This window comes from Pseudorca crassidens, chromosome 8 (assembly GCF_039906515.1).
Source record: "Pseudorca crassidens isolate mPseCra1 chromosome 8, mPseCra1.hap1, whole genome shotgun sequence".
NCBI lineage: Eukaryota > Metazoa > Chordata > Mammalia > Artiodactyla > Delphinidae > Pseudorca > Pseudorca crassidens.
The window spans coordinates 95,753,475-95,776,898 of NC_090303.1; the positions used below are offsets into that span (position 1 = coordinate 95,753,475).

The window sequence follows — 23,424 nt, forward strand, 5'->3', positions numbered from 1 at the left end:
ATATCTTTCTTTTTCCATTTAATCTTCTGGAGGCTGTATGTATTTCTACGTTGTTGTAATTCACCTTTTTTAGACTAAGTCAGGAACCAGAAATAGTGCCCAGAGATAAAATTCCACTTCTCTATTATTTCAAAAGATAGTATGGATTGTGGTCTCTCTCACCTGCTTCCTTACACACACGTGCACACACATGCCCACACATGCACATGCACACAGTAGGCGGAGGGCACGCTCCAGTGCCCACTGTCTTCAGAGTGAGGCCCTCTTATGACAAGGTCACATTCTAATGCTTTGATTCAGAGCGCCTCATCAGAGCCTGACTCAGAGCAGCCTTCATCTCCTTGCTCCTCAGACTGTAGATGAGCGGATTCAACGTGGGGGTGAAAGAGCACCACCACCTTGTCCTGCTTGCCTGAGGCCGTGGAGCCAGGCTGCATGTAGGTAACCAGGGCCGGCCTGTAAGGCATGGAGACCACAGTGAAGTGGGAGGCGCAGGTCCCAAACGCTTTGCGGTGGCCCCCGCTGGAGCGGATCCGCAGGATGGTGGCCACAATGTGGGTGTAGGACAGTGCGACCAGGCAGCAGGGCACCAGCAGCACCACCATGCTGGAGGCCACTGTGACCGCCTGGTTGAGGGTGATGTCCACGCAGGCCAACCTGAGGAGTGCCAGTGTCTCACAAGCCACATGGTTCAGCACGTGGTGCCCACAGGTAGGCAGATGCACTGTGACCACAGTCTCCACTGAAGCATTAGCCAGACTCACGAGCCAGGAGACCACTGCCAGCCCTGCACAGAGCCTTGGCCGCATCATTGCCACGTAGAGCAGGGGATCGCAGACGGCCACATAGCGATCATAGGCCATTGCTGCCAGCAGCAGGAACTCAGGGCCCGGGAGAAGAAGAGCTGGGTTCCACACTGGGTGAAGGAGATGGTCTTAGTCTCCAGGAGGAAGTGCACCAGCATCTGGGGAACCCCACAATGGAGGTTGCCGAGGAAGAAGTACATGGGAAGGTGGAGGCAGGCTTCCAGCTGATCAGGAGGAGGATGAGTCCGTTGCCCAGCAGGGTCAGCGGATAGGCGGCCCCAGACAGGACAGAGAGCCCAGCCTGCGTCTACCTGTCACTGGAGAGGCCCATGAGGACAAACTCACCCAGGTCAGGTTGTCCCTCCTCATGGAGCAGGTGGGTCAGGCTGTCAGGGGAGGAGCAGAGGCAGGGAGGGGCAAGTAAAGGTCTCACTCCAGGAGTCTGGGAGTAAGTCGTGGGCCAGGACTGGAGCACCTCCCCGTCAGGTTCCTTAACCTAGGTGCTTAGGAGAGAATGCAGTGAAGATGGTGGGGAAAAGGACATTTGAGTTCTCACACTAGACTCAAGGATGAAGTCCCTGTTCTGGTCGTCCTTTTACATCTAGGATCCAGCAGTTACAGTTATATAGGATATAAGCTATTGGTATAGAAGGAAAGATAGAGGGAAAAAGTGGCGGAGAAAAGGGAGAAAGAACGATAGGAAAGAAAAAAGGAAGGTAAAAGAGAAAGGAAAACTAAGGAAGGTAGGAAAACAGGAAAAGGAGGGAAGTGAAGTAGAAGACAGGGAAGAAAGGAAGGAGTCTCCACTGTGGGGTGGCTGTGGGAAAAGTATTACAAGCAGATACTTGAGACCAAGAGGAGCGCCTAGGGGTCCAACCCTAAAAGACTGAATTCATTTGCTCTGTATGTTTCTTCTGGCGTCCGGGTCTGGGTCACTGCCTAGAAAGGAGTCCTCTCACATCATTCTCGTGCCCATCAGTCTGGACGAAGTTTAAATACTTGAAATCAGTATAGGTTAAGCCCCTGCTGTGTGCCAGGGACTGTGCTAGACATCAGACACCTGCCTGTGGACCAGAAACGCAGAAGCGCGAGTCTTGCTCTTTGGTTCTTATAATTTAATCGGGGACATAGAGATTAAATTAATGATTACAAAAATTAATTAAGTATAATTGTGCTAAGTGCTATGAAGGAGAAGAACAAGGTTACTAGTTGGTTAATTAAATTTGCAGTTGTAATTGAATTATGACTGCAGTTATGCCTTATTTCTCAATAATATGCAATTTATGTAGTAAGTTAGATGTTTAAATAAATGATAAAAAAATAATATAATGAGAGCATCTGGAAACCAATGATACTTAACATTGTCACTACTGAGTATGAAGTGACTGACATCCACTGATTCTTTTCAGGGAGAGTGAATTCTTTCTTAGCTAAGTTTGCCCTGGGTCATTTTCCTTCTAACATGTTGACCAGTCTTCTATAAACATAGAATTAAATGCCATCAGTTTTTCTTAATAGAAATGTAGTATCAAGGTATATTTCCTGCTCTTAAAATATGAATAATTAGTACATTAATTAACTCAATTATTTAAAAATATTTATTGAGCATATGAGGTACTATGCTTTCAACCAACCTCTAGGAAATACTGCCTTTCAGTGTTAGGAATTTGTTTTAGAAAATCAGCAGTGCCATAGAATCAAATAAGAAATTAAAAAAAAATTGGGTCTTGGTAAAATCTATGAGAATCAAATGAGACAGCGTAACAAAGGACAAAAGCAATATATCAGTGTTAAGAAAACCAGAGTGGAGCCACATAATCAAATGCAACAGAATTGAAAAGCATAATCCAATTCAGATTCTCTCTAGCTGGGAAGGGGGTCTGGGTGCTGATTGGTGGAGGGAGAGAGCAGAGAACCTGGATGGATCAGGCATCTCTTGCCTTCCACTCAGCCCTGGTCCTGCAGTGGCCAGCAGGTGTCACTGTAGAAACTGCTAAGAATAGAAACTGGCTTTAGATTCTCAGGATTGGAGACAAGGTTCTGGGGCCTGAGTGCAGTAGTTGGTGGTTGGGATTCTGAGCGCTGCCCCAGGAAGCCTGTGGCTACCCACAGGACCTCGTCCTTCTAACAGCAGAGAAAGCAGTTCAGCTCTGATCTACTACAATCCGGAGGCTGCGACAGCATCCAGAATCCTCGCCTTTAGAGCTGCTGTCATGAATCCAGATTCCCTTCAGAAGGGCCCTGTTGCTATATAAGAAAATTTTAAAAAATGTTAGACGTGAAAGGAATCATAGAGATCATGTGTTTTATCCATTTAATTCTACAGACAGGAAAACCAAGGAACAGGGGTAAGGTGATTGACCCAGGTGTCAGATCTACCTGGGACACAACCTGGAGCCAGGCTTAAGGCTGTGCTGCACGTTCTCAGTTCTCACTGAACCTGTTTGTGAGGGACGGGAAGGGGTTCTAAAAGGATATGGTCTAGGAAGGGAGGCGCCTAAGGAATCTTAGACTGGAGGCCCAGGACACCTATCTTGCCATGCAGAGGAATGCTGTGTGCTGAGTGAGAAGTCAAGGGACCTGAGTTCTTGTCTGCCTCTTCCATTAGCCTGCTATGTGCCCTGGGCAAGTTACTTGTCCTCTCTGAGCCTCAGTTTCTCCATTTGAAATGTGGGAATAATAATAATGCCCAGCTCACAATATTTTGAGTAAGATCAGATGAAGAAATGAATATGGATGGACTTTGTAAAGTACTAAGTAAACACAAGTGGCTATTATTATACTCAACGGGTGAGGTCAATTTGCGTGGTCATCGGGTGACAAGAAACAATATGAATTTGTGCTATAAAGGCCAGAAATTTAACAGAATGTGAGCCGTAAAGCCCCTCTGCAATACATCTTATTGCCTAAATCACTTAATTAAAAAGACCCTGTTACTCAATACTATAACCTATATGGGAAAAGAATCTGAAAAAGAATAGGTATATGTCTATGTCTAACTAAATCACTTTGCTATACACCTGAAACTAACACAATGTTGTAAATCAACTATACTCCAATATAAAATAAAAATTAAAAAATAAAGAAAGAAATAAAAAGACCCTGTTTAAATAAAGTGAAGAATAAGGTAGAGTCTGTTTATACCAGGTGGGTAGTACCATGCTTTACACACAATATAAATGCAATGTATTTTTCTCCAATAAAAATTTGATGCTGTTTTTAGATGATAAAAACATTGATTTTTATTAATAGATGGGCTTGTTCTCAGTTTTGGGGGATAATTAGAGAATTTCTTTCCATTTAGCTTGACTTAGTAAACATTCACTGAGCACTGAGTAGAACCTGGTCCAGTGGCAAGTGCTGGGGTGAGAAGGATCAATACAGTCTGGTCTCCATCTCTAGCAACTCGGCCTGGCAGGAGGATGGAGAGGGTGAGTTATCATGATCTTATCAGAGTTTTCAGAGGAAGCTTGAGTATCAAGTCAGGTAACAGGAGACATAGAGTCGGACTGTGTAAATAGCCGGGAAGATACGTAGAAGTACTAAAGTAGAAGCAAAGAAGCAAGTGCATTTACGTCTTGTAAAAGGAGATGTGGTTTACAGTGTATGTAGATGGGTGGTAAGGAGGCATGGCTTTCAACCTGTATCAATAGACCATGTAGGTATGGTTGTAGGTCACTACCTTTCTGAGCCATAGTTTCTTCATCTGCAGAACGAATAAGTTAGGTAAACACTAAGATTTCTATCAGCTCTGAAGATCTGTAGTAAGTGAATATACATAAGCTGTAGTTTAAAGCAGTATAAAAAGAGGGAAAAAAATCTTTGGTCTTTGATTACTCTAAGTATGCATAGCTAGTGGGGCTGTAGGAAATAAGCTATGGGTTTCCGGGGCTGGGGATCAAAGCATTCGTATCACACATAACTGTCTGGGGAAGTGCCAATGAGTGAGAGACCATGTTGGCTTGAAAACCAGAGGCTAAGGAAATAGGGACGGCACCATACAAATAGAAATGGGAAAACTACTTGGGTCAAGGCTGAAAGACCTGTAGGGTTTTGACACATGAAATTCTTTCCAAAATTGGACCCAGATATTTCTTACATAGTGTGGTAATCCATAACAACACTAGATCAGGGACCAAACCTGAGAAAAGGAGGGGTCCATGTCTATCTTCTGTTCTTATACCAATCCCACCTTCTCCATTCCTCTTTTTATCTCCAGTATAATGCAAATGCCTCGAAGCTAAGAAAAGAGACTTATCTCTTTTGATCGCCACTCTTCAGCTCTTTGAATGTATGTCTGTATATACTAAGCACTTCAGTTTATACTGTTAATTGGATGACTGACCAAGACCGAGCACTTGATTGAGTGGAAGAATCAAAGCGCCTCCAACTGCAACCAGTGAGAAAAACCAAGGAGAGGATCCTAGGACAGTCCTGGCTGCTCCAGGGGTTTGGGCTCTACTGTCTCACCCTCCTCCTGTTGTTCCCTGTGGGGAGGACTCACCGAGGCTGAGTCCTCACCTTATGCACAGAACTAACTCACTTTGGATGGGGAGGCAGCACATCTTTCAGGAAGTCCTTGAAGCAGTGGTCCATCCTCTTCTTGGGGATGGAGGTTTACTTTGTCAGTCTTAGCTGATAACTTTCCAGAACCTAAGAATCCCCAGAGGGCAATTACTTGCTCTTGCTGTGTTTCTTTACTCATTCTCCCCCCAAGCTGCTTCTTAGCAACCACAGCTCCCTACTCTTCTAAGTTCCCAATGGGATAAACATTTTGAAAATGTTTTATCTCAACTTTTAATTGTCTTTCTAGTTCTCAGAGCCCTTCCCTGACTTTTTTTGAGTCTTTCACTGCTTTTCAAGGCTACGGCATTATTGGAGACTTTTGACAGGAGTCAGGAGACAAGAATATTTACACCTCTGACCTGATGGGAAGGGACTGAGATTAATTGGGAAGGAGAAGTGGAACTAAAATCCAAGTTTGACCTCCTTTCTAAGAGAAGATGAATGCGTCTTCTCCCCTCCTTCCACATATCTAGTTTTGGCGACCAGGGAGTGGGGAGTAAAGTAGAAATTGCCAAGTAGAACCATCATGTTCACGTCCCAGAAGTCATTGAGAAGTCCCAAGTTCACAGTCATTAAAATACTCCCACAGGCTCCTTGGTGGTCTCCAATATCACATAGCTGTTGAGTTGTGTATTCTCACACTATCAGAAGTTTTTCAGGCTTTCCCTAAGCTTGATCTCCCAGTTCTTGATCATATTGCATGAAAGTTTTAATCTCTTCACTGGAATTACTAGAAGGAGCAGAGAAAACAGTGGGTTGGGATTCGATTTTGTTCCTATTTGCTTATCCGTTTCTGTAGTAATAGAACACGGTCTTTGGTAAGATGGAAACATATATTGTTAGCAAGTAACCCATTAGAGTTTTTCTGTAATAATTGGTCAATATTAGCAAGATAAAATTTAATTATCTTGGAGATTTGCCACTTTAATGACAATGGACTGGGAACGGTAGTTTCACTGCATGCTCTTCCCTTTGGGCAGGACCTGTAACCTCAGGCTCACCTCTGTCCCTTCCACCATCCAGCTATGCCCAGGACCCAGAGGGCCTGAAGCTCTCCCAGCCTCGAGCATTGAAAACTGATGGGGCCCTTTGACAGAGCTGGAGCCAAAAGTTGAGGGGAGGGCAGAAGTAAAAAGAAGTCTGAGGGTACCATGAGGGAGAAGAGAGAGAGATTGACACGTGAGAGGTGGGACTCCGGAAGTACATCAAAGATAGACTTAGTATAAATCAATACAGGTGACTCAAGTGTAAACTAACTGCCGGGTACCATCTTCCAGACAACATAGTGTGTGGTCTTCTAATAAAAATATTTCCTTGCTGGTAAAACAAAACTTCATCATTCCTACTTTTCCAAGCACTAAGGTTACAGATAATATGTAACTGGGTGAAAACAATAGGTTAGAAAATAGTAGGTTCAGAACAATCGTAAATTGAAAAGAATATATACATACAGTTAGATATGCATAAAGACAGAAACACAAAGAAAGAACTGAAAGGGTAATCATAAAATGTCAATAGATTATCTCTGGTAATAAGTTTGTAGGTGTTTTTATTTTCGTCTTTTTGAAAAATGTCTATAATAAACATTTTTCTAATATGAGCCCAAATTAAAATTTAAAAATTATTATTGATATAGATATGTCACATTGAGATAGGGATGCTGGGAAATCAACTTGCTGGCTTAATGTCCCACACTACTGAATGGTCTTTGGAAAACGGGTGAGTGTTATGGGGTGGAGGGAAGGTATAATTAAAATCCTGCCTCAGCAAAGTAGGTATGACTACAGGTTTAAAACCATTTATACCATGAAAGGTGAATCTGTAAATATTCTGTGGTGGCAAACACTCTGGACTAGGGACAAGATAATTGGTGTTTGCCGGGGCTTTGGTGTAAATAGCTCTTTGCCTTTGGGCATGCTGTTTAATCTCCTTGGGCTTCAGTTTCCACACTTGTGAAACAGAGATTCAGTGAGACTGTAAGGATCCTGCAGCTCTGGAAGTCTATGTTTTCCAGTGTGGACATTGCTATATTTTCCTAGATACTGACATCTGAGACAGGAGTTAGACCCTCATGGGATCCAAAGAGTGGTCTTGAGGACATAGGGGTAATTATCTCCTTTGAGCCTGATTCACATGAGGAGGGAGTTTCATTGACAGAACCAATATTTTATGTACTATTTGGATCCCTAGCCCTTGGAGATAATTCACTTCCTGCAGTGTCTGTGCAGCCCCTGGCCTGCTGCTTCCCTGGGTCTTTCCCTTCATTCCTTTGAAATTGCCCCACGACTACTGCTTCCCCACCCCTTACTTCTCCCCACTGATATCTCCTTGCCACAAGACTTTCCTGTTACTAGGAATAGTTTAGTTCACTCCCAGTGAACTACTTTATTGGGTTCTCAGTTATGCACCTACCTCCCTTTTTAGTTCTTTCTACTTTTTTTTTTTTTTTTTTTCTTAACCGGAGATAGCTTTCCCACATGAAATGTCAAGAGGCAGCTTCTAGGAAGCAGGTTACCTGGGCCGATGGTCTCTACACTTGACAGCTGATTCAGTAGCTTTGGCTGCAACTCATCACAAATTATCTCTGTCATGAGAGGGTCTGGATACTTCTCTGATCCCTACCTCTAACACACTAGGAAAATGTAAAATGATTTCTGTGATTTGGTCTTCTCTTTGTGCATAAGCAACTATGTGACTTGAGGGAAACCGCTTAGGTGGTGCTGGTGGGAATGAGAAAGAACATTCTAATGTTCTAATGGCAACTAATATTTAACGAGTACTGAATGCTTTATAAGAATCATCTCCTTGAAATTTTATGTAATTTCCTTATTTTATATTAACATTGGACAGGTTCAGTACAGCTCATTTCTAGAAAAGAAGTCTCTCCTTAATAGATTACTAGCACACACAAGGAGCTCAGACCTACCTTTACTTCAAGATCAACTTGCCTGTGTGATGGTGAAACAACTTTAAATACTCTTCATGGATGTTATATGAAAATGTAGCTTATTTGTTTTCTATAGTGATCCTATCATCCCAAGTTTACATTCTGATGCTTGGTATGGAAAGAGGAAAAAAGCAAACAATATAATACTGCCAATCGAAAATATCTTAGTTTCCTACAGTATAAACAGTATCTTTTGACTAAAAATAATCTTTCCAGGTAAATAGTTAATTAATTCAAAGTTCAGCCTTTGATCAGAATGGTTTCTTTCTTTCTTTTCTCATTGGTGGATTCTGGGTATAAGAGAAAACTGCCACTATGGGATAACGTGGAACTTGGGGTGAGGGTGTAGAATCCCTCTTGTTTCATGCTGGTCCTGGTCTCTGCAGTTGGGCAGTCACTCTTATCTGCGTGTGTACATATGGCAGGTGTCTGCTGAGACATGGTCAATCTCAGTCTAGCCCGTGGCATCCAGTATTGAAGTCTGTGGCTGAGGGACACATGGGCAGTTTGTTGTCTTGGCTTTGTCAGGGTTCAGTGGCAATCCTTTTGTTGAAATGGTTCTGCTTCGGGGTTTCTGATGTGATTCTGACCCCCGTTTTCCACACACACACACACCACCTCCAAGAACTGACCGTGATTCCTTTTGGGGGAAGTCCACCTTGTAGTCCTTTTTCTCCACCAAGTTGATCCTACTCTGGCAGGTTCTCTGGTGGAACTTTCAGCTGTCTTCTGTACCTCACATTTGAAACGTGTAGGAGCTTGAGGCATCCATCCCGTGTTCTAGGAGCCAGGAACATGTCTCAGACCTGTTTGGTGCCCTCTTCCACTGCTGTGCTGTGGCCTCCTGAGCTACAGTCTCCCTTGAGGTCTCCAAGTGGGGATCAGGTAAACGTTTCTACCTTTGACGATCTCCTCCCCCTATCGCTTGTCTATCCTTTAATCTCTGTGCTCTATATGTATCCCAACTCTGATCTAGCAATCAGCAGTCACTCTGTTCCATTCATTCTTCCATGGATGCCATTGCCGGGGGGCGCTGTGGAACCATGTGGGTAGAGGAGGGATTGAAGGACTATACCTGGGCAGCTCTGACTATGGGATCAGGCAGCTACACGACAATCAGATTGTCATCACTAAGCATAAGACGTGAAATACTTTGCTAAAAGAGCCTGTTTGGTTCTTTGTGAGAGTCACTTCCAAGTTCCCCTAGCTTGGTATGGGCTCGACCCTAAAGCGGGACTTGGGTACGTGCCATGTCCTGGGGAGTGAGGAGAGGATAACAGTGTTCTGTCAAATTCGTAACAACTCTGTGAGGTAGGCACAGACTTGGCCAGAGCTAGACGATTGGTAAAGAACCAGCTGAGATGAAAATCATTATATGACCGGTTTCAAATCTTAGACTCTTTTTAAAAAAACATTTTTTTCTTTTAGGCCACACCACATGGCATGCGGGATCTCAGTTCTCCAACCAGGGATCGAACCTGGGCCCCATGCAGTGGAAGCGCGGGATCCTAACCACTGGACCGCCAGGGAATTCCCATGAAATTTTAGACTCTTTTCACTAGACCAAGCTGCCGCCACCATTATTCTTTTCTTTCTGAAATAAAAGGGTTGCAAATGGAAGAGTGTAGAAGTCTCTTCATGCCCTGATGTTCGGAACTTCACTACATAGAGGTCAGCAGAAGGAGAAGCGGTTGGGATCTCTTCCGTGCCCCAGTTAAGCAAAACCATGCCTCTCACCCAAAAGGAGCAGGGAAAAGTTCTGGCCGGGTGTTTCCTGCTACTCTTAGATACAACTGTCTTCCTGGCCTTTAGACGAGGAAGCTGACTTGCTTTTTGCTCTGGAGTCTTCCTACCACCTCCAGGTCTCTACATTTGCCTCAAGCTTGCCCTAACAAAATTGGCTGTTTTTAGTACTGAAATGGGACTGTTTGGGGAACTGAAAGTGACTGTAAACCTTTATATTTTCTACGGGAACCAGAACATTATGCTACATGCTATGGATTTAGTCCAAGCATGCCCCACAGTTCGTTTTAATACATTTATTTATTTATTTATTTACTTATTTTTGGCTGCATTGGGTCTTCGTTGCTGCACATGAGCTTTCTTTAGTTACGGCGAGCGGGGGCTACTCTTCGTTGCGGTGCGTGGGCTTCTCATTGCAGTGGCTTCTCTTGTTGCAGAGCAGGGGCTCTAGGCGCACGGGCTTCAGTACTTGTGGCACGCGGGCTCAGTAGTTGTGGCTCACAGGCTCTAGAGCGCAGGCTCAGTAGTTGTGGCACACGGGCTTAGTTGCTCCGCGGCATGTGGGATCTTCCCGGACCAGGGCTCGAACCCGTGTCCCCTGCATTGGCAGGCGGATTCTTAACCACTGCGCCACCAGGGAAGCCCCACGGTTCGGTTTTGAAGGTGTGGGGGTGAGCAGGAATAAAGTTATTTTCTGCTTATACCCTGAGAATTCAGGATGTTCAGTGAGCCAGTTCCTCTTAGTTCCCAGAACACAAGAGATCTGAGAGCTGGTGGTCTGGAGCCTGGGAATCTCATCCTGGCTCTGACCTTTTCCCAAGACTTTTAAGCCTTTTAAAAGTCTCAGATGGATTCTGTGTAGCAGAGGTGGTTTTATCTACTTAGCAGATCATGATGTTGCTGGAAGAAGCAAAGCCTGGTGGTTAAGAGTATAGGCGCCTAACCCTGATTGCCAGCGTCAGAATCTTGGCTCCCTACCCTGTGCATTTATGACATTGGACTGGTTAAAGTCTCTTTTGCCTCAATTTCTTCAAATGTAAAATGGAGAGAATGATAATATCTGTCTCATGTGGCTCTTGTGAGGATTAAATGAGAGAATCCATGCAAAGCCCTTAGCACAGTGTCTAGTCTATGATGAACCCTCAACCAACGTTAGATATTTTTATGTTTAAAATACTTTCAACACTTTAGAAGAAAGGTGCTAGTCAAACCTATGATACAAATAGAAACTATCCCCCCCCGCCCCTCATACATTTACTTCCATCCTGTTGAGGCTTGTAAACTCAACATTTTCTTTTCTCTTTTGCAAAATACAAGCTGTTCCAGCAGTTCTTCGCATCAGATCCAGAGTGTTTCATGCCGTCCTTGGGATTTTGTGAGAGCTGTTTTGGAAGTACCTTTTAAGAAACTGCACTGGTTGGAACTGATGCTCAAGCTTTGCTCTAAGTGTAGAAAACTTCCGAGCTCCTGTCCTGTGGAACTGGAGAGGGCAGCTGGAGGCTATCTAAAGGAGAGGATAGATTCCAGCCCAAGAAGCCTTCTTCTGGCCAAGAGGGGTGGGCACGGGGAAAATGAAGCCTGAAGGGAGGTCAAAGAGGAAAGTGAGTGTAGGGGCTGGGAATGATTATCCAAGAGCAGATATGGGTCCAGAAGCTATTCACAGGGGCGACAAGAGCCCTTTCCGTCTTGCCTCTGTTCAGGTTTAATAGTGAACTTACTGCCAATGTCCTGAAGAAAGGGTGAGAGGGTGAGGAGTGCTGCCCCAGAAACTGCCTTACAGACTTCCATCCTCTCCTATCTCCAGGCCCAGTGCGAAAAAGATTCAAAGAAATTCCTTTGGCTCCCAGAAGAAAAACAACTCTCCAGCTCTGATCTTGCTAGATGGGAGTTCCTCTTCTCCTTATCCTGAAAAAGGAAAAAAACCTTATATTTATATCATGCTTAATTACTTTCAAGCAATTTCATAGACACAATCTCATCTGAGGAAGGAGAAAGTTGAGGCCATTAGGCTACACAAAGTTTGTCCATTATCAAGTATTTCCTAAGTCTGACTCCAAAGCTTATATTAGGTTGGCTCTTTTAAGAATTCTAGTGGGAGAATACTGTAATCATGATTAATATCACCACCATCAAACATATATTTAAAATCCTACTCTACTAGTTTGAATAGCATTAAAATCAGTGGAATGTCTTTAAAGGAATTTTTTCATGTGCCTGTTAAGTGGGCCTTAGTTTAGATGTGGGCAACTATCTCATACATAGGGAAATTTCATTAAAGATTTCATAAGCATCTTCCATTCTCACTTCACCTTTCTTCATCTCTTCTGGATGACCGTATTCTAGTTCCCTCCCCCTGCCCTCTTCTAACCAGCTTGTCCCTTGACCTACCTCAGGTGGGGAAGTATTCACTGACTGGGAACTGCTAACTCTTAGCAATCTAGCCATCACCTCCCCAGTTGGAACTTGCCGCTTCAAGGAAAAGGACCTTGTAATCAGAGTAATTGGAATTTTCGTATCAGAAAGATGTTTATATGCTCGAGTTCGAGGCCTGGGAGATGTAGCAGTAAGTAATGTATGAGCCCTCCAAGGAGGTGGGTAAAGATGGAATCTGGAGCCCAAGGAGAAGGATTATATTGATTCCACACACACTGTCTCAGGTATCATTTGTAGAGTTTGTGTTTGTATTAATCATGTTTTTATATTTTTCATACTTTATGATGTTTTGACATCTTAGGGGTCTTGCTGGTAGGGGATAGGCTGCCCCTCTCAGAGCTGACTAATTTCTAGACATTGCAAACCAACTTCCTTTTGATTACAATTTTCCTATGCAAATCAGCCAATCCAAAGCCCACATCCTGGTCACCTTCATTTAACTCTCAGGCACCAAGCCACCATCTTCCCTGCTGTTATCACCTCAGGGCCAAGTCAGCTAGACTGGACAGCTAGAGGCCAGTCCTATGGCCCAGAGCCTGCCGAAATTATTCAAGCTATCCAAGCCTAAGTTTCCTCCAGCTTTCCTAACTGCCTAATCCATTCCTTCCTCAGAAACCACAGTAGTGTCTGAGGGCCGTTCTCTCTCCTCTCTCCTCCTGCCTCCTGACTGACCTGGTGCTTCCCCACGGGCCGTGCGTGGTGTGGCCTGCCCCCTTCCCTTGCTATAAGCTCTTCTTTCAAAGGCAGTTGTCTCTGTGTCTGCCACCTTACCATACCAGAGTAAAACAAATCCCAGGTACAGGTCTTAGAACGGTGTTAATGATTTCAGCATTTGAAATGAAAGCCAGTGCAACTTTCTACTCCGGCAGGTGATTAAGCACAATTTGAGTTGGTTCCACATGTTTCTTCGGTATTGGCTGGAGTCAGGCAGTCCTTGCGTGATCTCTGGCTAGACAGCCTTTCTGGAAGGGGGCTGTGTAGTTCGGCTGCGAGGCCTTTACACGTGCTTTGCTGAGGTTTGTACGAGTGAGCTTGGTGCTCTTTGGACCAAATTAGACATCTCTAAAGTCATCTCTGGCTCCAGCATCATATTATTTAGAAATAGCAGTATCATTTGGCACTGTTGGTCACTCCATCCTTGAAATTGTCTTTCCTTGGTTTCCATGACATCATGTTCTCTTGGATTTTCTTCTGCTTTTTTGATTGCTCTTTTTAAAAAACTCCTCTGTGCATTCCTTTTCCTCTGCCTAGCCTTTATTTTTTTTTGAAAACATTTATTGAATAAATAATGCATATATGTGTTTAAGGAAAGTATTAAAAAAAGTAAAAGTTTGCTCCACCTCTGTCACCCAGTTCCACAGACTCTTAATTTGATTACAAGTGTGTGTGTGTGTGTGTGAGGGTGTAAAACTATAGGACATACACAAGCACACACATATGCTCATACACACATGATACTCTGTGTGTTTTTATATGTAAATGCTATCATACCGTAACATTTATTTATTCACTCATTCTTTAACAATTTACTGCATGCCAGACACTGTTTAGACCCCGGGAAGACCATGTGAGTAAAGTAGACAATTTTCATAGAGTTTATATTCTGTTGGGAGGAAGAGACAATTTAAAAGAAAGTCATTTAAAAGAAAGTCAGAGAATTTTCAGTAATGAGAGATGATTAGAATTTAAAGTGTGCTAATGTGAGAGAGGACAGACAGGTGACATGTAGGGTGCCCAGCGAGGGCCTCTCTGAGAAGCCAGTATCTGAGCCAAGACGGCATCTGCATGATGAAGAGCAGCATTTCAGGAGTGGACATAATAAGGAAAAGGCCAGAATCAAAGATGGGCCAGAATCAAGGATGACTCCTTAGTACATACTTCCATGTACCTTGCTTTTTCATTTAATAGCATGTATGAGAGATGGTTTCAGGTCCATAACAGATAGAACTGCTTCATTCTCTTTAGCAATTGCATAAGATTCCATTATAGGGATAAAACCATAATTTATTTCATCAGTCCCATACTGCTGTTTAAAAAATCTTTAATCTTTTGCTGATGCAAGTAATGCTGGCATAAATATTTTTGAATATATATGTTTGTACACAAGGCAAATACATTGGTAAGGTCAAACTCCCAAAGTAGAGTTATTGGAACAAATGATATGTTCTTTAATTCTCATTTTAATTGATGTACACAATTGGCCTCCATAGAATTGAACAAATATATTTTACCACCAACTCTGTATGAGGGAGTCTGTTGTAAATATCCTCCGAACTCTGTGTTCACATTTTTGAGCAGGAAGTGCTCTAAATAGCATTTTCTAATTTTATTTTGCATTCCTCTTATGAGTGAGGTTGAAACTCTTTTCCTGTTTAAAATCCATTTGCATTTCCTTTTCTGTGAACTCTCTATTCATATCCTTTGCCCATTTTTCTTTGTGATTGTTAGTCTTTTTCTCATTGATTGGCAAAAGTTTCTTATGTATTAATGAAATGAACCTCTTTCATACATTAGGTATGATCTTCCCAGTTTCTCTTTTCTCTTTTCATTTTGTTTAGGGTAGTGTCCCAGGAATGAAGTTTTTGCTTTATTAATATAGTTAATAAATTATGCATTTGTGTCATACTTACACAGTCATCCATCCTTCATTGTTGGTCTTCCTCAGAGTCCTATCTTGGAACTGCTCTGTTCTTCCTCTGCTCACTCTCCCTGGATCTTCTCAGCCGTGTCAGTTGCCATTGATGTGTGGATGATTTCTAAATATGTTTCTCCTGACACATACCCAACTGCCAAGTGGACATCTGCACAGCCCAGGTCAACATAATCAATACTGAACTCATCATTTCAACTTTGTCCTGTATTCAGACTGGTCACTCTTCCTGGGTACTCCATCTCAGTGAGCCCAATGTGTCATCTTTTCCAGATCAGATAATCTATATCATCAGTGAATCCTTTTTTCCTTTTATCCCTAAGCATTCAATCTGCACTAAATTCTATTATATCTACCTTCTAAATATTTCTCAAATCTGTCCATTTCTCTCCATTTCCATTACCACTTACCTAAAATGGGCCAAGATCATCTCTAACCTGTGTTTCTACACTAGCTTCCTAATAAATATACTTTCTGTCATGTCCTTCTTCAGTTCTTTCTCTACACAGTAGTCGGAATGTTCAGACTGGATCATATCACTCCCCTGCTTAAATATCTTCAATGGCTTCTCTCTTTCCTTCTTCTCCTTCTCTTCCTCCTGCTTTTTTCTCCTTTCGCTCCTCTATATTCTCATTCTTCTTCAGGGTAAAATCCAAACTCTTTAACGTGGCGTACAAGGCTTACGTGATCTGGCCTGCATTTGTACCTCTAGCATAACCTCTTAATACCTCTCAGCACACAGCACCCCACTTCCCAGCATCGCCATCAATAAGAATCAGTCCTCTTGACAAGTCCTTGGAATGTATCATGGCCTCGTACCTTGGGGCATTTGCACATGCTGTTCCCTTTGCCTGGACTCTCCTTTCTCAGCTATCTTTGTCTGGCTCTAGCTATCACAACGTGCCCTTAGATCTTACACATTACTTCTTCCATAACCTCCTGATGCTCCCACCACCCCAAGACCAGGCACAATGCTTCCAACAGGATCTTGTCACACCATAGTACTCATCACTTAGTAATGCAGTGCCTGTTTATTTGCCTGAATCCCCTAGCAGATTTCAAGCTCCACATGGGCCTCACCTTCATGGCTCCAATAATTTGGAATGCCATGTTAGGTATACAGTGGCGTTCGATCAGAGTTGAATCCTTAACTCTCCAGTCGCTGGCATGGAACCATCACTCAATAAACAGTTATTTGTTGCACGTATGGATGAAGGAATAAATTTTAGAATTTTCCTAATGTAGCCTAAGTTTTGTGCCAGTTTGTTCGCTTTACTATAGGATATATTGATGTAGTAACACTGTATAGAAATAGTCACATTGAGGGAATTTCTCTAGTCAGTTTTACAAGGCAGAGTGTTTAGTAACTCTTCCTTTTAATGTCTCCTCACTTTATCTTTGACGGTAATATCTCCACCCAGCTACCGAGGTAGATGAGAGCACGTCAGTGCGCCCCTGCTCTTGTGCTACGTGGTAGAATTCCCTTCCACTTCACCCCAGAGCCTTCAGGAGACATCCTTCAGGTATTCATCCTGGGGGTAGAGGGGAAGAAGTCTCTCTGATTCACTGAGGCATGCCAGTATTATTTGTCTTAAATAGTAATTTTTATATATAAGAGTAATATCCACTGAAAATGATTATGAGAAATTTGGAAAATATATAATCAATAAAATATAAATCACCTGTAATCTTATCACATAAAGAGCAATTATTAGCTTTCTGGTGGGTGGCATCACTTCCTTGTCTCAGTAGCTGTCTGTAGTCTCAAATCTGTCCCCCCTCTTGAATCTCTCCCCTGAGCTCTAGACTGGTGTATTTGCTTCCTCAGTTGCCATCTTCGCTGGCTTGTCCTGGCAGCATCTCAAGTCCACACGTTCTAAGCAGAAGTCCCCATCCTCCTCCCTCCTCACTTGCACCTGCTCCTGTATCCTTTTCAGCGATTGTACCACCATCCACCTGGTGACCTAGGTTAGAAATGATCCTTAGCTTCTCTTTCTTCCTTGCCCTCATATCCAATCAAGATTCTGTGGTTTCCTCCTCCTGCATATCTCTTTATTCTTTCCATGTCCCTTAATCAGCTGTGTCAACACTCTGGTCCAGACTCCATCACCTCTCTCCTGTAATATGGCAACAGCTTCCATGGGTCTCCATGCCTCCAGTCCATTCGCCACACTGTGGCCAGAGTGACCACTCAAGGAGGGGCAAGCTGTCGTATCACTCTATGAACTCAAATCCTTCAGCCCTTTACAAGGACCTTCCCGAAATGCCCCAGCCCCTGTTTAACCAGTTCCATTTAGAGCATTCTTCACTCTCCTCTTCACTTGGCTGACCTCTACCCATCCTACAGTTCTCCACTGAGCCATCTTTGCCCCCCAAGAAGTTTTCCCTGACTCCCCTCTCCCCTGGAAAAGTCTAGCATGAGCCCCTCCGTCCATCTCCTGTTTTCTCCTCACATCTGTCCTCTCTCCCCGTGAGCTCCCTGGGGCATGAGTTGTGCCTTCTTTGTCACTACAAGCCTGCTACCTTGCCCAAGCCCAGCACATGGGAAGAACTCTACAGGTACTGATGGATCCACTCAAATCAGGTCTAGGGTTCTATTCCACACACAACTGGCGGAGGATGGGGAAACTGTTGCGAGACTCTCTTAGGGGGACACTTTTCCAGATTCTCTTTTCTGAATCCGGTTCTTGAGCTCTCCCGGTGGCGTCCTCAGTGCAGACACCTGCTGATAGGGGGAACTTTAGGGAGCAGAGCCGCCCCCCTGGCCTGGTCCCTGCCGGCTCTCATGGCTCACACAGATCCTGCCCTGGGGTTCAGCACCCAGCGGGTGGCGGCCATGATTTTGCCGTTGCGCAGGCTGTAGATGAGCAGGTAGAGCAGCAGTGTGACGTTGGTGTAGGCCAGCGCCAGCGTGCGATCCTGCCGAGGGGAGTAGCTGCCCTTGGGCTGCATGTACGTGAAGGTGGAGCAGCCGTAGTGGAGGAAGGTGACGGCCAGGTGCGAGGCACAGGTGGAGGCAGCCTTGCGCCTGCCGCGTGGGGAGTGCAGGTGGCTCAGGGCGGCAGCGATGGCGCCACGGAAGGCCAGGATGAGCAGCGAGGGCCGCAGCAGCAACACCAGGCAGGCGCCCAGCAGACGCAGCTCCTCCGCGTAGCTCTGCGTGCAGGCCAGGTGCAGCAGCGCTGTGATGTCGCCGAAGAAAGGCGCTAGCAGGTGGGAGCCGCAGAAAGGCAGGTTGAAGACGGCCACCGTGAGCCCCACGGACACCGCCAGTCCCCCGAGGCAGCAGCAGGCCAGGGCCAGCCGCGTGCACAGCCCAGGTGCCACCACAGCCGCGTAGCGCAGCGGGTGGCAGATGGCCACGTAGCGGTCATAGGCCATAGCGGCCAGCAGGAAGCACTCGGCCCCGCCCAGAGCCACAAACATCTGCATCTGAACAGTGCAGCCCAGGAAGGAGATGGGGCTGCCTCGGCCGCGGCCTGGCGAGGCCAGGTGGGCCAGGGAGCGGGGCACCACTGCCAGCATGTAGCAGAGCTCGATGGCTGACAGCTGGCACAGGAAGAGTAGCATGGGCGGCCGGCTGGGCACTAAGGCCACGGCCACCAGGATGAGCAGGTTCCCGCTCGGGGTAGCCAGGTGCACGGCCAGCAGCAGCAGGAAGAGCATGGGCCCCAGGTGGGGAGACTCCGCGAAGCCCTGCGGGAGAAAGCCGCAGGGCATGGTGGCATTGCGGGCGCTGTCCGCGCATTGGCTGCCCAGGGGTACCTGTGGGAAAGAAATGTGGGAAGGGAGAGGTTGTGGGCTACGCTCCTCGGGTGCTGCTGGTGAAGAAAGGGCTGGGTGGAATTTAGAGGGTGGGAGGGAGTAGGGCTGCAGAGAGGGAGGTGGGTTGATGGGTCCATTGCCATCCCCCCTCCCCATGAGGGACGTCTTATTAGCTTGTTGTAAACAATGGTCCAGTTTTTCCTGCCTCTGGGCTAGAATTCTTACAGGTGCTTTCTCAACATGCTGCTTCCAAAGAAACCTTGATTTTAGGCCCTTCCTTCACAGTGCATCTCTCCTGACCTCCACCTATGGAGAATCCCCTCTCCTCAGACTCCACGTATGTCGTGGGTCCTGTACAGGCACCGGTATTAGTCCACCTCAGCCTCAGCTCCCCGAGGCAGGAGCTGTGTCTTTAGGCTCTATTTCCTCCTCCCTGCTCTACTCTGCCACTTCTGAGTTGCTTGTCTGGTGTCTCAGAATCACAAAGACGTAATGCAGATGAGGATCTTAGCCATCGTCTCATTCAGCCTCAAAATTTTAAAGAGAAAAAAAAAAAAAAAAAAAGCCGGGGAGGAGCAGGATGAAGGGCTTAACTGCTCACAGAAGGTTAGGACCAGAATCTGCATTCCTGAGGCTGAATCCAGAAATTCCCACGACCCCACCTGAGGTTGGTAAAAAAGGTCACTGGCTGTGGGACGCCGCCAGGAAGGAGCTGGATTCTTGGTCCAGAGGAAGGCGAAATTACATTGTTGCATCTTGCTTGCATTGCATCTTGCTTGCACTACCCGGGAGTGCCGCGTAAGGCGCCATGCGTGCATCCCGTGGATTGTAGGCGTAGCAATATATTGTCACATGTACTGACACACACCAATCCAGGGCTGTTGTGTGGACCTTCTGGCCAGTATAAAGCCTGCCATATTCTGCTGCGTAGGGTCTTCCTTCCATCTTTCTTCAACCAAGCTGTGCTCCAATAAAGTGTGATACGAGAAGAATCTTGCGTGTGGCGGCTCGTTATTCTGCTGGTCGGAAACGGCCCGCTGCAAGTGGTGCCGAAACCCGGGATCTTCGCGCCTTGCATGGAGGACCGATTCAGAACTCGACACACGGAGTGAACCGGTAATTTTGCCGGTACGTAGCTTTTGTGCCTTGCACTGTCTTGTTGTGTGTGTAATGGTGTAAATCTTTTAGTGAAGGTAAGTAAAAGTACATAATGGGGAATACTCATGTTAACCCCACGGCAAATTTTTATGAGCCGATACAGGCACTTTTACGGGATCGGGGGTTGATGTTATCTCACAAGACTCTTGGCCGTTTACTGAATGATATAGATCAAGCAGCGCCATGGTTTGGAGTTTCGGGTACTTTGACTATCCCTTCATGGGAGAAATTAGGAAAGGATTTGCACCGTTTTCATGAGGAGGGTAAGCTGTGCTGTGCGACTTTCCCTTTGTGGAATTTAGTTCGATCTTGTCTTAAGGAGGGAAAGTGTACAGACATAGTGAAACAAGCGACGCAAGTTTTGCGGTCATATCAAGATAGTGCTTCCGAAGCAGGCAGTCATAAGGCTACAGATGATAGGCCTACAAAAGAAGAATTAGTAGATAATAAGGTTAAGAAAAAGTTAAAATCTAAACAACCAGACGCCCAAGAGACTGGGCGAGAACCAATGTATCCGCTATTGTCTGGCTTGCAAGCCATGTATTTATCAGATGATGAGGAGCTAGATCCCGGCGATGCTGCGGATTTGGCAGAAGCTGCTGCACAATATGAGGAGGAGCGTTATGGCCCTTTTGGGGCTTTGCCCCCTTCTCGACCTCAGGAATTTTTTGCCTCAAGGAGTGTTGTTCAACCTAGGCGTTCTGCGCCTTCCATTCCTTCCCCGCAATGTACTTTTATCCCCCGCGAGGCTTGGCTTCAAGTTTCTTCTTCTTTGTCCAATGCGTTTCCAGTATTTGAAGATCCGGCTACACGCCAGCGATATTATGATATGATAGATCATAAATTAATTAGAGATCTTGCAGAAGCTTCCAAACGAGATGGCATTTCTGCTAATTATACTATTATGCTTTTGCAGCGGCTTACGAGAAATGCCTTGACCCCTACTGATTGGCAAGATATTGCTCGTGCGTGTTTAACGATGGGGCAATATTTAGACTGGAAGTCTATTGTTTCTGATTTGGCTCACAGTCAAGCGAGGGAAAATGCTGCCAATGGGCAGCCTGCCTGGAATGTAGATATGTTATTAGGACAAGGACAGTGGATAAATAATCAGACTATGTTCCCTGTACAAGTTTATAATCAAATAAATGAGATTAATATGCGTGCATGGCGAGCCCTCCCAAATAAAGGGGAGGTGTCAGGGAATTTAACAAAAATAATACAGGGAGGCACAGAGCCATTTTCTGATTTTGTAGCCCGGATGATGGAAGCGGCGGGAAGAATTTTTGGTAATGTGGATGAGGCGATGCCTCTAGTGAAACAACTTGTTTATGAACAATGTACAAAAGAATGCCGCCGAGCCATTACACCTTTTAAAGGAAAGGACATTGAAGTGTGGATGAAAGCTTGTAGGGAGATTGGAGGCCCTTTGTCTAATGCAGGGCTTGCCGCTGCGGTAATGACAGCTGCTAAAGGTATGCAAGATCCTGTGCGATCTGGGAATTGTTTCCATTGTGGAAAACCAGGACATTTAAAGAAACAATGTAGAATGTTAGGAGCTAAACCTAAGACGTCCCAGTCGGCACGCCCTCCTGGGACATGTCCAAGATGTAAGAAAGGGAAGCATTGGGCTAATGAATGCAAATCTGTGAAGGATATTAATGGCCAGCCTTTACTACCCCTAACTCAATCCAAGAGCTTTCAACCAACCTTTGGAAATGCCCAGTCAAAAAACGGGTTAGTGGGCCCACGGTCTCAGGGCCCGAAAATTTTTGGGGCCCACGAGAATGTGAACTTGCAGCCACCCAAGCCCCGCGGCGAGCCACGGCAGGCTCCGCAGGGCTGGACCTCTGTGCCACCTCCCGAATGGTATTGACAACCAATATGGGCATTCAGCCTATAGATTCAGATATGCATGGACCATTACCCAAGGGCACGGTAGGATTAGTGTTGGGCCGTTCTTCCTGTACCTTGAAAGGTTTGATAGTTTCCCCAGGGGTAATTGATTCTGATTATACAGGTAATATAAAGGTGTTATGTCAATCACCTAGGGGAATAATAGTTATTGCCCCTGGTGATCGTATTGCACAACTTTTAATTTTACCCTCTTGCCATGATAAATATCCCTCTTTGCCCGCTGAACGGGGCTCTCATGGATTTGGGTCATCAGGCATTGATTCAGCTTTTCTTTCTTTGTCTCTTGATGATCGGCCAATGATAACCTTATGGATTGAGGGCCGTAGATTTGTAGGCCTTATAGATACTGGAGCTGATCGTAGTATTATTACCCAACAAGATTGGCCAAAAGCATGGCCCCTTCAACAGTCTTCACAAACTCTGCAAGGTTTGGGATATGCTAAAACACCTAATCTTAGTTTAAAATTGTTGACTTGGAAATTTGAAAAGCATAGTGGTTGTTTTCAGCCTTTTGTAGTAGATGGGTTGCCTTTTAATTTGTGGGGCCGAGATGTTCAATCTCAAATGAAGTTGGCATTGACCAATGATTATTCTGCAGCAGCCCAGAGGATAATGCTGAAGCAAGGTTATGTTCCCGACAGAGGCCTAGGCCAGCGGTTACAAGGCATACAATCCCCTTTGGAATTGATTCAAAAAAGAGATCGGGCAGGCTTGGGTTTTTCTTAGGGGCCACTGAGTCTATGATTCCTATTACTTGGATGACTTTTGACCCTATTTGGGTTCCTCAGTGGCCTTTATCCTGAGAAAAGTTATTGGCAGCCACACAATTGGTTACAGAACAGATACATTTGGGACATTTAGAAGAGTCTACTTCACCTTGGAATACCCCTATTTTTGTAATTAAGAAAAAATCTGGTAAATGGAGATTGCTACATGATTTGCGCGCCATCAATCAGCAGATGCAAATAATGGGACCTATTCAGCGTGGTTTACCGGTTTTGTCCACTCTTCCTAGGGATTGGCCGATTATAGTAGTAGATATTAAAGATTGTTTCTTTTCTATCCCTTTACATAAAAATGATAGGGAGCGTTTTGCTTTTACTTTGCCAACGGTGAATCATGAATACCCGGATAAGCGGTACCAGTGGATTGTGTTACCTCAAGGAATGGCAAATAGCCCTACTATGTGTCAGTTATATGTGGATACCGCTTTACAGCCCCTTCGAAAATTGTGTCCATCTTTACGTATCATTCATTATATGGATGATATATTGCTAGCTGCTCCTATTATGGAAGATTTGGAACATGCTTTGACTGTGCTAGTGCAATGCTTGCAAGAGAAAGGATTATATCTTGCTCCTGAGAAAATTCAGAGGGGTGACGTAACACAGTTTTTGGGAGCGCGGATTACTAATCATACAATTTTGCCACAGAAATTG

The 23,424-nt window shown here is 45.0% G+C and overlaps 1 protein-coding gene and 1 pseudogene across 1 annotated transcript; both read right to left on the reverse strand.

Moving 5' to 3' along the window:
* Positions 1 to 283: 283 nt before the first annotated feature.
* On the reverse strand, positions 284 to 1,175 carry LOC137228668 (olfactory receptor 2F1-like; annotated as a pseudogene).
* Positions 1,176 to 17,935: 16,760 nt separating this feature from the next.
* On the reverse strand, positions 17,936 to 18,868 carry LOC137228669 (olfactory receptor 10AC1-like). Its single transcript, XM_067745577.1, has one exon. It carries the CDS (start codon positions 18,863 to 18,865, stop codon positions 17,936 to 17,938), a length of 930 nt encoding a protein of 309 aa, XP_067601678.1. The 5' UTR covers positions 18,866 to 18,868.
* Between the last annotated feature and the right edge of the window lie 4,556 nt (positions 18,869 to 23,424).